Here is a 13,947-nt window from a genome sequence, read left to right on the forward strand (position 1 = left end):
CAAAAGAAATAGGAGAAAAATCCTGCACGCTGTCTTTCTTAAAACAGTAAGGATTTACTTTATTCTGCTGCATCAGACTTAAAAATCCCATGTTTTTAAGTGCAGGCGATAAAAGGTGTAAAAAAGGTCTGAACAGCGTGAAACTAATGTGCAATGTGTGCCAAACAAAATGATTGTGGAGTCACTGAACCAGTCCGTGCTCAACCGCTCATGGCCGGGCATAATCACATGGGGATCTGCTTTTGACTTGCACTCTGGGACTGAAACGCATGTACACACACATGCTGCTTTTTGAGTGGGAGTGTATACGTGTCTCACAGGGATACTGTTTCATTAGAGCCAACTTCATTCAGTTGCTAAGTGATAGCACTCCCGGAGAAAAACACATACATGCGCACACCTACGCATCACCTCCAGGTCTTAGGGAGATTATTGTTTATCTTCCAAAAATATAGTGGGAAAAAAACTAGTGTTGTTTGCCAAGGGGCAGATGGAGGATGTTGAAGTTGTCGTAATTGAACCATTCTTTACTGCCGCTGTCTAGCAAGTACCAGTTTGCGTTGAGCAATATCCAACCTTAATTACTGTAGGCCTTTTTTTTCGCATTATATTTCTGATACTTAAATTATTTCTGTACTGCAGTTAGAGGGCCTTTTTATGACTTATTCAAAGACAACTCCTAAATGCATGCCTTTAGGTCAATAATTACTCTCTCATGCATCAGAAAACTTGCTTTAGATAATTACACAACAAGTGGTTGCATTCAAAACGTTCTTCAAAGGTTAAAAGATGTGCGTATTTGTTGCTATGCCAACTCCTTTGGTACCCAGATTTGATTTTTTTTGTGGTATTTGCGGCACAGAATGAGTAAAACCTTGAGGAGAAATGTATTTGTGACTATTGTACTTAAACCATAAGACCCTGTCAATACTTCAGAGCTATGAATAATAGTCATTAGTCGCACATATCTCACACCCATAATCACAGGTTTCATCATAATTACACTTCAGGACTCTCCAAGACAACAGTAGGTATGATAAGCTGTCATGCTCTTCTTGTGTGTATGAGATAAATAGATGCTGGGATTGGTTGTGTCACCTCCAGCTTGTCGGTACGCAGCAGTTTCTGGTTGGAGGAAGAGCCGCTCATGGAGATGGGCGGGCTGCCGGGAACCATGCAGGGGCTGCTGGGAAGGATGTCCGTGGGCACCAGGCCCATACTGTGGGACATGGGGGTCAGGTAGGGGGCGTAGCTCAAACCGCTGGACCCAAGGCCCTGGCTCATTGGAAACGTCTGCTTTACAGGGAGAGAAAGACCCCGAATTATTCGAGCTGCTTTAAAATATTCTGTCCTTTTTTTGTTTAATTAAAAAGGTAGTCGGGGACGACAGAAATGGCTGATGTAAAAATGATGAATGTAGGGAGGGGACAATGGGGAATGGAAGGGTAGAGAAGTTGGAGGAAGGAGAGACAAATGAGCGAGAGGTGAGGTGGGGGAGAGGGTGTGACAGGTAGAGACAAAGAGCCAGGGGAACAGAGGGGAATAGGTTTCAGAGAGAAGAGGAAGGTAGAAATGTATCCCAGGGAAGGTTTTGCTGAGTGAGCATGTTCTTTTTCGGCTTCACCCAGCGTTACATTGATGCAGTTAAACACGTTCACACCTGGCAGCTGCCCAGTGCACCCACAGCCTGACTGCAGAGCGACTCCCGGAGAGGAGTCTGGGAGATTTGTGCTTTTGCTCAAGGCCATCTCAATAACTTAAAAACAAATGCGTGAGCTCCCTAGAGATGTTATCTGAGAACAAGGTAATCTGAGAGAAAAGCGATAACATCATGGCATCTAATAAAATAAGATTTTCTTTCAGTGAATCATGCACTGCTGATACTTTCGGAAAATGAAAAGCTTCATAATGACTTATTCAACAGAGCAACACTTTGAGCAGTGCAGCACAACAACAGCTATTTTCCTAGTGAGTCACGCTGCGTGGACAGTGACTAACCATGGGTTGCATGGTGGTGCCGGGGATCATGAACTGCATCTGTTGAGACAACATGGCCGCCGCTGTCTTCTGCTGGATCAGGTTATTTCGCCCGTTGATCTCCAGCTGGGTCTTCAGGTGAGCGGGCGGGTGGAGGTATTTGCAGTTTTCTCGTGTGCAACGGCCCTGGGCGGGGGGAGAGAAAAACAAAGGTTCTTAACAATCTGAACAATTCAAGTCTCTGATCAACAGAATATCTTTTGATTTTGAATGAACAGGTTGTGCGTCTGCCCGAGGATGTGGCGGATTTTTGGGCATTGATTTTGACACGGACTCAGAGCATCAAGTGCTCGAAGGCAGCATACATATTCATACTTGGAAAGTTTGAAAAATGAATTAAGGAATGTTTGTTTTGATCCAGTGACGGCAGCAGGTAGCCCTCGGCAATAAAGTCGAAAAATTACCAGTTTCGGTCTTTCTAGCTTGTTAACTCCGGTTCTTACTCCTGCCTGCACCTTGGGCACACTGACATGGAAATGAGGAGAGGTGGACAAAGGCTGGAGCTCTATTCTCCCCATCGTGACCAAATCTCTGGTTGCACAGGTCACCCAGTGTTCTCCGTGGAAGTGCAAATGCAGGGTTGGCGGGGTCAGGCTTACAGGGACCCTGCTGAATGGAGGTAATTACACCATCAACCCAGAGGCTAATGGCAAACACGATAATCCAATATGGATCCTCAATGCGGTGCTTATTGTGATGAGTGGGCGGAAGAGAGAAAGGAGGTCAGGAGGGAGCCACACAGTGAAGGGTAGTGGTGCAAGAGACTGGAGAGTAAAGGTGAGGAGAGGAGAGGTGGAAGATATGTGGAGTAGTCTGAGCTACTACAGAGGGGAGAGGGGAGAGGGGAGACAACAGGGAAAGGCCAAGAAGACAAAAGGGGAGGAGGTGACATGGCCGCCATGACAGGGTGAATGTGAAGGAGGGCAGAGGGAGGTGAAGCTGAATCAGAATCAGTGTAGCATGAGGAGCTCCATCCCTTAACTCCACAATACCATAATAACAATGTCTACCATTTTCTCTCATAGTAAAAGTCACCAGATAATATCCTGATAGTATGACGATCTTAAACAGGCTATAAATACTCTCCTGTCAAAACAGGAAACACACAGCTTGAATTAATAACATTAATAACGACTGGCTGGCATGGCCTTCTGGGTAACTGGGGAACAGAGCCCTTGTTAATATTATTGAATACACCTGTGCTTTTCTTTTCTATTTTGTCTGCATCTATGAATAAACCTTAAATTTGATGACCCAATATTGATTGTTATGGTAAAAAAACAAACATTATGAAATGTGGTTTTGTGATTGCAAACAGAGTTGAAGCTCTCGAGCAGCAACATGAAAAGAAATGTATAAAATATAATACATTATTCTTTTCATACTATTCTAAGTAAAGCTCTTATCTGGAACACATCCCATGGGTTTTGATGCAAATGAATAAAAGCACGATATGGATTATTTCTGTTAACACAAAGGCTCGAGAGCCCAGAGTGTCACTCACCACGCTTCGGGGATTTGAAGGAGCTCCTCAACCTGTTCGAGTCCATATAGCCACACTGAGAGCTTTGTTTTGGTACATGAGGTGGGCAGGCAAACGGACAAGGACTTTTAATAAAGCTGGGCTCCCATTGTAAATAACCAATAATCCTCAAGTCTCATCAAAGGAAAAAGTAATAAAACCTGGCTATCCTTTTCTTCCTCACAGATATTAAAGCCACCAAACAGTACATCAAAAACACTGTTTGTTACAAATGATTTTATTTTACCTGCCATAAAGGATATTAAGGCTGTAGGCTTCTTTGTAATGCTTCTGTTCACATGGATAAACACACAAAGACATGATATTAAGGTGTTCTGCCTGCGGGGGGTTGAAGCTGCAACGAACCACTGATAACCCCCCAACGGTTCACATGCATAGAATCTCACCTGCCCACACATATGCATATTAAATCACAACAAGCGTCGCCCCCACACACACACTGCGCACAGGCATGTGGATAAACAGTTCTGTGAAGCCCTGTCCAGACCAGAGGAACCTTAGCATGGACCCCCGCAAACTGAAAACCTCAGAGGTGTGAAAACTAATTGGAGCCTTGTGCACCACCACCGAGATAAGTGTGTGTGTGTCTTGTTTATCTACACCCACGAGAAAGAATGCGTAGGCAGGTGTAACAGAGTGTGTGTGTGCAGGAGAAACTGTGTGGGCGGGTGTGATAGTGTGTGTGTGTGTGTGTGTGTGTGTGAGTGAGAGAGAGCTGGTGCTGCTCTGGACGGCATCCCAAACTGAGTCTGCAGGGAAGCACAGCATCCACCGCGCGCCACGCAGAGATCACAGACATACACGGACACAAATAAAAAGATGCCTTGCACGTGCAAACACTCACTTATGTGGACTTAAAATGAAGCCAATACGTTCCCCCTTTTGCTCCATATTCAGTTCATCTATAACCTGTGAGTGACAGGTGCTTTTGGCAATTGCTCATCATTGTTCTCCATTTAAATTGATGAAGTAAACGGAGAAGAGAGTGTTTCATAACGCACAGGCGCTGTCGCACTAAGTGCAAGCCTCAGACTCGTAAAACCTTCTCCTTTCATCCCATCCAACTTAGTTTTAGAGGCTTTTATCACTTACGCATTCATGATCTACTGCAAGCATTGTGCAAGTTCTTTGCATAAATTAGGTTTGATTTGTCTTCGGCCTTTCTTTTTGTCTAGTTTAGATTTGAAAAAGCAAATGTATTAAGCACCTTTGCTAAGACTGTCGTGGTAATGGAAGTATCTAACAGGGCGAGGAATTTTAACATCCATTAATTGCAGTAAATTCATTTACCTCAAAAGGTAGTACACAGTTTGAAGAACCATCGCCAACTCCTACTATATCCACACATCTACAGTGGCAGGAATATTGAGTTCTGTCTTGTTTAGTTCACAATCCTAAAGTATCTAACTGTCAAACATTAAAAGGTAGCATTCATATATATTTATCTATTCATAACACTGACGATTAGAGGATGTTACAGTGGAAATAAGAGTAGATGAGTCAAAGGTTAGTGGGCGTTCAGGCTGGAAATAGCACTGCGTTGAAACAACACACAGGTCTGCATTGGTGGGGGTATGTTATTACCAACCCCCAGGATCACTGCTGCATCTTCAATCCACTTTTCCTAATAGGTTCTATATGAACACGTGAAACGGTGAAATGATCCAGGAAGTCCGGTTTATTAAACTCTGAAATTGGATTACGTCAACAATCATCAGCGTCCTATAACCTCAGTTTAAACATGTTAAAGTGTCACATACAGTGTTATTAACAGTGTCTTTCACCAGGCTCCGCAGAGTCTAATGGTGAGGGGATATGGATTTGCTATTAATATGGTTAAAGGAGATCAAAAATGGCCCATATCCTTTGGAGGTGTAGGCAAAAGAGGAGATTTCAGGAGAATTTGAGCTGCGTTCGTACTGCAGATATGAGGTCAGGTAGTCCAAGGCTGTATTCTGGGATAATCCTATCCTAGAAAAGACCTCCTGGTGTTCACAGCTGTCATACAGTAACAATGCTGATAACAACGCACACCCACACACACATATTATTGTGCCTTCATTAAACAGTAGGGAGGTGTTCATTTATTGGTACTCTGCACAGCAGTTAGAAAGCTTTCACCCACGTCACGTCTTTCTGATTAGCTCCAAGTCAGGGTGAAAATCCAACATCTGCTTTATGGCAGGAGTAACTAATGCTTTGATAAGACATGGAAGAGCCAATATCAAGAACTGGCAGTGCCAAACATTCGTGATGTCCATGAAGGATCCAGGCTGCAGTCTGAGGTGTTTCCCTGCGATGCTTGGCGATTCAAAGCACATAAGATGAGGTAAGCTTTGAGGAAAGGCGGCGCTGCATCACATCAAAAAGGAGACTACTCATGGTTTAAGCAGTGGGGTGGTCTGCCGGCGTGACAATGACGGTGCTAAAAACCTGCGAGCGTGGCTGATGACAATGGCGTGGCCTTGTCTGGCTACAGCCCCTTATCTTTTCGAGAGGGTGGCAGACACACAAACACCTACGGAAAAAGACACACACTGTTCCTTGTGTCTAAGCCACCCACTCAGAGCGGAGCAGAAATCCATTCATCACAGGCATTGCCTCCGAGAAGCAGTCTATGAAAAGGATCTTTGAAAGCACCAAGGCACCTCTGTGATTCACGCACCAGCCGCCGGTGTGTAGCCATAGTTACACTGTGATATTATACCTTTCAGCGGGGTCGCTTGCATGGCAACTCTTATTGTAGGCTGCGCCGTTGCCCTCGTGCTAAAATGCTATGATCCATGCTTTGGGACACACTAATAGCTGCTTTGATTCAGATTGGATAATTATCTCCTTGTGTCGCAGACAGTACAATGAAGGAGAGATCAAAGACAGATTATCGGTTGTTTTCAGTTGAAATAGATCCTCTGTCCGTGATACATTACTGCACGTTCTTTAATCCCCAAATCCATTGCTAAACAAGATAGCACTTATTGTTTGCCAAGTTTCACATGTAGTAATAGTGATATTAATTACAAATGTGCTCCATATTAGAGTTGATCCAGAGGGGGAGAGGATAAAAGGAGCTAATTTCATAAACAGATTAGGATTAAACTCACTTTACCCATTCAATTGTTTTTACTTCTTGTAATTAGGTCGCAATAATTACTCCTGGAAAGCCGCTCTGGCAGAAGATGTCTTTTTTATCTCTGAAACAGGACCACAATTTCCAAAGTCTTTTATTTTGAAATGTAGATTCCTGCTGCTGGTATGTGAATGTTACCCTTTTTCTGCCGCGTTTTGAAGACCAAGACTAAGTACAAAATGATGGTAAGTCTATTCATTTTTACAAGAAATATACAAACAACCATTTGTCATAATCAACTAATAGTTTCAGTAATATATCAAGCATTCCTTAACTGTTTATGCTGGCATGTGTGCCCTAAATCTTTAGCAAAGGGAAGGGAAAAATCCTTTGCCACAGTAAACACACTGGCATGAGAACAAAATAAGCCAATCCTTCCACAGAGTGACAGACTGCTGAGGAGGGTACAACATTTCTCCTGACTAAAAACAACATAACTATCGTGCTGCAACACTCCAACTATGGCAACTGGGCAGACAGAAAAACACTTGGGAAAACATTCACCGTCTGACCACATACAATTGAAATGCCAGTGACCCACCTTGTACTTGTTTTTCGCCTCTAACAATGTTTTCAATATCTGGACATCTTTCCACACCTAGCAGACGACATGGCAAGAATGAAAATGTTCATTATGCTAACCAGACACAACAGGCAGGAAGTATCTCTCGTAAGCTAGCAGTACAAAGTGCTAATTTATATATATAAGGTCAAATTTAAAGTCCCAGCAATTGCTATGATAAAAACCACTGCAATTATGGCAAGAGAGTCAGATACATTCAAATAAGAGCCATTATTAAATGCAGCCCCTCATGGAGTTGGGACTAAGAAACATAATTAGCGCCCCCAGAATATACAGTAACACATTTACAGGGGAACACTGGCCCAAATGGTCCATTTATAGCTGGCATTAGCCTCCCCTGACCGGGCTTAACGCTGCCATCTTCGTCACTGGCAGAGACGCTGTCCCCCCGCCTCCCTCATCAGCCTGCTGAATGGTCAGAGTGATGACTGTTGTGTGTCTGTGGGTGGCACAGACACAGAGGGCCAGTCTTCCACCCCCTCGGCAGAATAGCGCTTCAGTTGTGGGCCCCTCCTTTCACCACTGTAACATTTGCATTTTGCCCTCAATGGGCGCACTATCCTCGGCCTGTGAGACAGAGAGAGGCTGCCTATAGGCTGCGGCCGCCATAGGAGTCGTAAATGTCCTCGTAAAGGCGATTTTAGATTACATCCCCGTGGCTCCAGTCGCCCTAAATAAGGAAGCTAGTGCCCTGGTGGTAATCCAAGCCATTGCTTTCCGGTCCCACATCAACACTTAAAACCGAGAAACAATATCGGTGATTTACGTAGTGACGAATGTTGAGGATTTGGGATGTGTGTGTGCATGCGTTTCTCATGTAAGCCCCTTGCTCTCCAGCATCACAGAGAAGAGGCTTTACTCAAACTACCTCAAGTGACATCTTTCAGGAGCTAGCACCGCGCTCAGTGACGTGATCAATGGCAGTGTGACTGGCTGTATTGGCAATCCAGAAAAACCAATCAGGTAGGGAGATCATGGGAAAAGCAGCTAAAGAAATGTAGGGTCAGCTCCAGACTGTGTGGGCGGCGGCCATGCAAAGGTCAGAAAAAGGAAGTAGGGTAATAAAACACAAGAAACGAATCCCATCTAAAAAGGGACTTACTGAAAAATACACTCATAGTTTTTGGGAGGCTGAACCCTTCAGAGGAAACTGAAGTCTTCCCCGGTTTATCCGATTGTCCTTCTCAGCGTGAGAGGAGGAGGGCGGCTCTGAGAAACTGACACTAATTTTTGTGACATGAAGCCTGTGATATGTGTAATCCCCTTAGAGCATAGTCGAAGAACCTGTTGTATCCCCGCTGACCAGAGGAGGCGGGGGGTGGACGCGCTCCTTGTCTCTCAATCTTCCCTCATATCTCTTATTTCTCCCTCAATGCCTTGTCCCCGCATTACATCCTGCCTTTAATGCTCAGTCATTTGCATTGTTGAGCAAATACGCATGGCTCACGCTCATCCGTTTGGCTGGGTGTTTTGTTTACAGATATTCATATTTTAGGCTATAAAAATCTGAACAACAGTATTTTTTGGCGTGCAATATCTACTGGAAACGATCCTGGAATGATCAGTTCCAGGAAGTTATGCCTCACCACCACATTTAGAAGATGAAACATAAAAGTTTTCCATTTACGACCACGTAGCTTTCTCTCTTGGGGTTTTCTCCGAGGGCATTCTTCAGTCTTTCTCTCAATTCTTTTCTCAGTTTGCTGTGAAAGAGATTCTTTTCCAGGGGCACCAACCGCTGGTTATACAGCCTATAACAATTCACAAGGAGACCACTTTTGTGAAAGCCACCAGCTATAAGACACCAGGAGAGGCACTACAGAAGGCTGCAGAGGCCGAGCCAGTGACCCTAGCACCAGGTGAGGTATGGAGGCACTGGATGCACATGGACAGGGCTTTCCTTCATCCTCAATCACAGAGAATGCTCGCTCAGAAAGATCCTGTTTTGTTTTTGGGCTCTAATGGATCCGTTCTGACTAATGGATCTGTTTGAAGTGGGGAGGCTCCAGGACACCAGGAAACACAGAAAATCCATTATGATGTGATCTGGTAATGGAGAACATGAATCGATAGTGAACAGTGGCTAAAAACAAGTCAAACTGAAGAAGTAACCCAGCTGATTATATTGTGATCAGGCCTGCCTAGAACACTACAGAGAAATTGGTGAATGCAAATAAGGAAAATAGTGCAGAGATCAGGGAATTAAGAAACAATAGCCACACGCATACACATGTACTGTAAGATGCTGTGGCCTCAGCAGTAATGAAGTGCCTTTGTTTCACAAGCTGTAATCCCACAGACGGAGGAATAGTACTGACACGCCCAAGAATACCCAAGGAGGAGAGGGAGAAAACACTCCCACCCCCATGTGAGATGTCTAATATAGGCTGTGTGAGTCTTAAGCAACTGACTGTGTCCATTTATTTGTCTCTAACTGACACCGTTTGTATCATTTCGTCAGTGTTTCCTTCGGCTCACGTTGCTTCCCTGCAGGTCATTGTGGTGGCATCTCAAAATAGCGTTGTGCATCAGCTGAAAATCACATGCTTGGGCTGACACTTAGCAGCACTGCAGATCTGCTGTGTGTGTGTGTGTGTGTGTGTGTATACTCAAAGTGATCATTAGAGCAGTGCATGTTTCACTATGGCCATCATGGTACAGTTGGAATACAGTGAAGATGTCAGGAGGATATTGATTCTTCTTTACAACGTCTCAATCTAAAAAGGCATTGAAAAGTCCAATGCAATTAATGAAGAGGGCTCTCGTAAAAGCCTTCATTTTTCTTTATTAAAGCTCTAATGTGATTTTCCTGACTTGCGTGCTTAAATTGTCTGCAGGGTATAGACTATATTACTTTGAGAATTGTGATATACTTCATGCAGGTTATGAAACGAGTTTTTCAACACAACGGTTTCTACACAGGAGGAAGTAAGGAAAAAAGGGCACTGGCAATTTCAAAGTAGATTATCAGGCGATGGCTGCGATCACTAGCCATGCTGGTGATGGTCAGAGTGGCTGCAGTGTGAGGCACCTGCAGAGTCCAGGTCCCTGCCGCTAATCCAGCTGGAGGCAGGAGCCTGCTTCAGTTAATCTGATCATCTGTGACCTGCTGAGACATGAAACCCACCCTCCAGAGCTCCTCTAATCTGCACACACACACACATGAAGCTGACAGGTACTCATATAGTATGTGCAGCACGTTTTAAATGAAGGGTGTCACTCTCCTGCAAACACACACTTCTCCAAATACCAAAACGAAAAAGGCTCAGTCATGACAATGCCAGAGTGTTGATAGGTGAGTCACGGCTAAAAGACACAGCCTGCTTTTCCACAGGCTGTCATTTCCCCGTGCTGAGAAGACAAATCTCGTCAGCTTTGCACCGGTGCAAGCTGTCCTACAGCCGTGTGGAACTCTAACTAACCACGCTGGTGGATTTCATAGAAATAGGTTAAGTTGATGCCCTAGTTCGACAAGAACTGTGCCACAGCCCCGAGAGAAAACAGCCGAAATCCAGGAGGCTTTCTTTTCATTCCTAATTTTACATTTGCTAACAGATACCTCACTTTCAATCAGTCTCAAGCCATCAAAGCTGCCACCACTCTGCAGCCTTTCTAAGAATATCACAGCAAAATGAAATTAAACAAACAACGCGAGAAAGGTAAAAGAAAAAAAGGCTAGCCTACATCTTCTTTTCCCGCTGACACTATCGACCGCGTGTCAGAGCGTGTTGAGGAGTTGTGTAAATCCATAAAACAGATAAAGGCGGATAATGAGATGGAAGGGGGAGAGCAGATCTATTAATCAAAGCCTCTTTCGAACACACTCAGCAGATAGGGGCAGAAATGTTGCATGGCTGCTTACTCTCCAGTTTGGAGATTAAAGCTTTGGTTGCTGACAAAAAAAAAGTTGAGAGGTATTCTAGTTTTAATTCAAACTACAGAGAGAAGTGGAGAGCCCAGTAACTCGAGTGGGAATTTAGAAGCACACTAGCACTCCTGTGAGTCTTATCTTTGTCTTTAAGGCCTCACGGTTATTCATAGCCCTGTATACATTATGAGAGAAGTCTGTTTCCCTGACGTCCTAAAATATCTGTTCCAAGTCAGTGAGTGATCAGAAACACAAAGAAGTTATTTATATGTTGCAGCATGCTGGTTTCTTACAAGATATGATAAACTAAACCATGCAAGAACCTGGTATTAATGGGAAAACACAAATGCAGAAATGTGTTGTGCAATTTCACGGTTGTTATATGCAACCAAAGGGGAATAAGGTGCAGCGTCGCATGGATCGGGACGTTGTTTGTTGGTTTTGATGATGAGGCCTCTGAGGAGGGCTTTCTCCCCCGAGCTGAGGAGACTCTAAACCCGTATGGAGATGATGAAAACAGTCGTCATAATGTGGAGAACGCGGGAGTGGAGAGGGATGAATGAGTGTTTACACTTGGTTTGAGTAATAAGTGCCCTTTGGTTAAAGAGATGAGATCAATAAAGCCGGGAACGGAGACTCAAACAGCCGCTGAGCTGCAGGCTGTTTTATCTTAAAATTGTCATACGTAGGTAAACATATTGATCTCACTTTGGGGTGTCACATTACACTGAAATATTGCTTTTGTGCAGCCGAAAAGAACAAAACACTAAATGTTTCTGACCGATAGCTAATTTCGAATACCTACAGACATTGCAAAATACAGTCATAACAAACCATTTGTGCCGCAGACAGCCCCAATTCTCACCATCAGCCTGCTCTTTCCTTATATCAAGTTGACTAGAGTAGTTTTCAGAGAAACATCTTTTTTTCACAACCATGAAATGCCGTTTTGGTAAAAAAAAAGAAAGCCAAAATAAATTGCTTCCAGGAAACCGTGTGTGATATCATTAAACGTGCTGCCCGTCCTATCATGGATGTTTTAATGGTTCGGTGCGGCAAACGTGGAGCCACTGTTTGCCCCCCATCGGTGCCACTTCTCCACCCCCTTCATCCTCATCTCCCCCCTTCATTCCCTCACCCACCATGGGTTCACCCTACACTGTGACGGTGTGCGCTGCCAATTAGTGTCCCCCACCTGTCGCCGTGGGTCACTGGCACAGGCTGGGTGTGAAATTGGCCATCTCACTTTCGGCCATGAACTTTGCATGGCCCCCCCCCGGCGGCCCAAATACACACACACACACACACACAGTCACACAGATATGCTGCTCTGACCTAAGGTTGACCTTAACGGTATGGCCACCCTGCGTGGTAGGGGCAAAAGAGAAGCGTGTGATACAATAATACCACTTGCTTGGCGTGCGGATTAAGAAACAATCCCTACTGGAATTGTTCACATTACCATGCATGTTTTGGGCTATCAAAAGATATTCTTAAGCTTTGACAGCTTGTATTCTCTGCAGTGACATCACCACAAGCTCAGGAATAAACTTGGGGAGTGGGCTGGTATTTCTGAAAGGAATAATGGCCCGCTTTAATAATAGATGCTGAGTTTTATAGTTTTTTGTGGGAAGTTACACTTGGCTCGGCTGAACAAAGAGCCATCAATAAAGCATCATTTAAGAAGTCAAATCAAAAGCTGAATAAGTGTGCATTGGTATGAAAACATTTACCCGGCTCTCCCTCTAACAAGACAGCCTTTCATTCACTAATACAAGAGTCAGTTCCTCCAAGACTTTCATCCAGGAAAGCTTTATCATTTTACCCCAATTTGGAGCAGCAAAGCTCTCGCCTATTAGTCCTGATGTTTCTGTGGAAAGTTAGATTGGCCTTGAATAAATTGTCGTATACTCTATGGGACTGGATGGAACAGCAGTATTGTTTTTGCAGCCATTTTCAGACATGTACATTACTTCATCACTTTGATACTGATTCTTATCTTTAATCTAATGAGTTAATGGCTTTTTAAAGTGTTCAGGAAGAAAAGAACAAGGGTTTTTAAGTGCTAGTTTTGTAATGGCGGTCTCCATTGGGCTCGTCTGCAGCACAGCATAGGGAGCGGATTCTCAAGAAAATATAGCAGGCTCCGCTTTCACTGTGGAGTCCGTCACTGCCACTCGTCAAGCCTCAATTGGATATGAGTCAGAAGCAGAACATTTCTACGGAGAAGGAGTGAGTTTGCACGGGGCAAAGTCTATTGTCACTTTGGCAGGCTTTTTAGAAGTGAACCCCATGTCAATCACTGTCAAGAGCAGTTTACATGTATTAACGTAGAGTCCTTTTGATACTGAAATAGCAACGTAAAAGGCTTCGTCTTCTTCTGTTCCGACACGTCTTCACATGGGATTGGGATGTCACACTTCTTCACAACAGCCTGTTCGACACAGTCTTCCAGTCAAAAGATTAAAACAAGTGTAGGGAACCCATTCTGGTGTAGGGCCCCTAAAGACTACATTTCTCTTGCCTCATTAGATGGAGCCAATTAAGAAGATCTCTGTCTCATTATAACGGCTGGCCCCTGGGGGACAGCTGGGCCTGTCTGTCTTACTGATGTCGCTCCCTAGGTGTGTGTCTGTGTGTCAGTGGGGGGGGGGGGGTGGTAGGACTGGTGGAGCATCTTGAGCAGTGTAAGTTTGTCCATTTTATAATCAGAGGAGTATTGAAGAAGCCTGGCGGAAGCAGTCAACACATTTCCTGGGAACCGATTAATTTATATTTAATATGGATTA

General features: G+C 44.2%; 1 protein-coding gene across 1 annotated transcript in view; it reads right to left on the reverse strand.

Moving 5' to 3' along the window:
* LOC117499018 (muscleblind-like protein 2a) overlaps positions 1–13,947 on the reverse strand; it is a 40,015-nt gene that overhangs the window by 9,582 nt on the left and 16,486 nt on the right. Inside the window, 2 exon segments of the mRNA XM_034151244.1 lie at positions 1,099–1,293; positions 1,999–2,163. Of these exon segments, the coding sequence (XP_034007135.1) occupies positions 1,099–1,293; positions 1,999–2,163 (360 nt within the window).

This window comes from Trematomus bernacchii, unplaced genomic scaffold (assembly GCF_902827165.1).
Source record: "Trematomus bernacchii unplaced genomic scaffold, fTreBer1.1, whole genome shotgun sequence".
Taxonomy (NCBI): domain Eukaryota; kingdom Metazoa; phylum Chordata; class Actinopteri; order Perciformes; family Nototheniidae; genus Trematomus; species Trematomus bernacchii.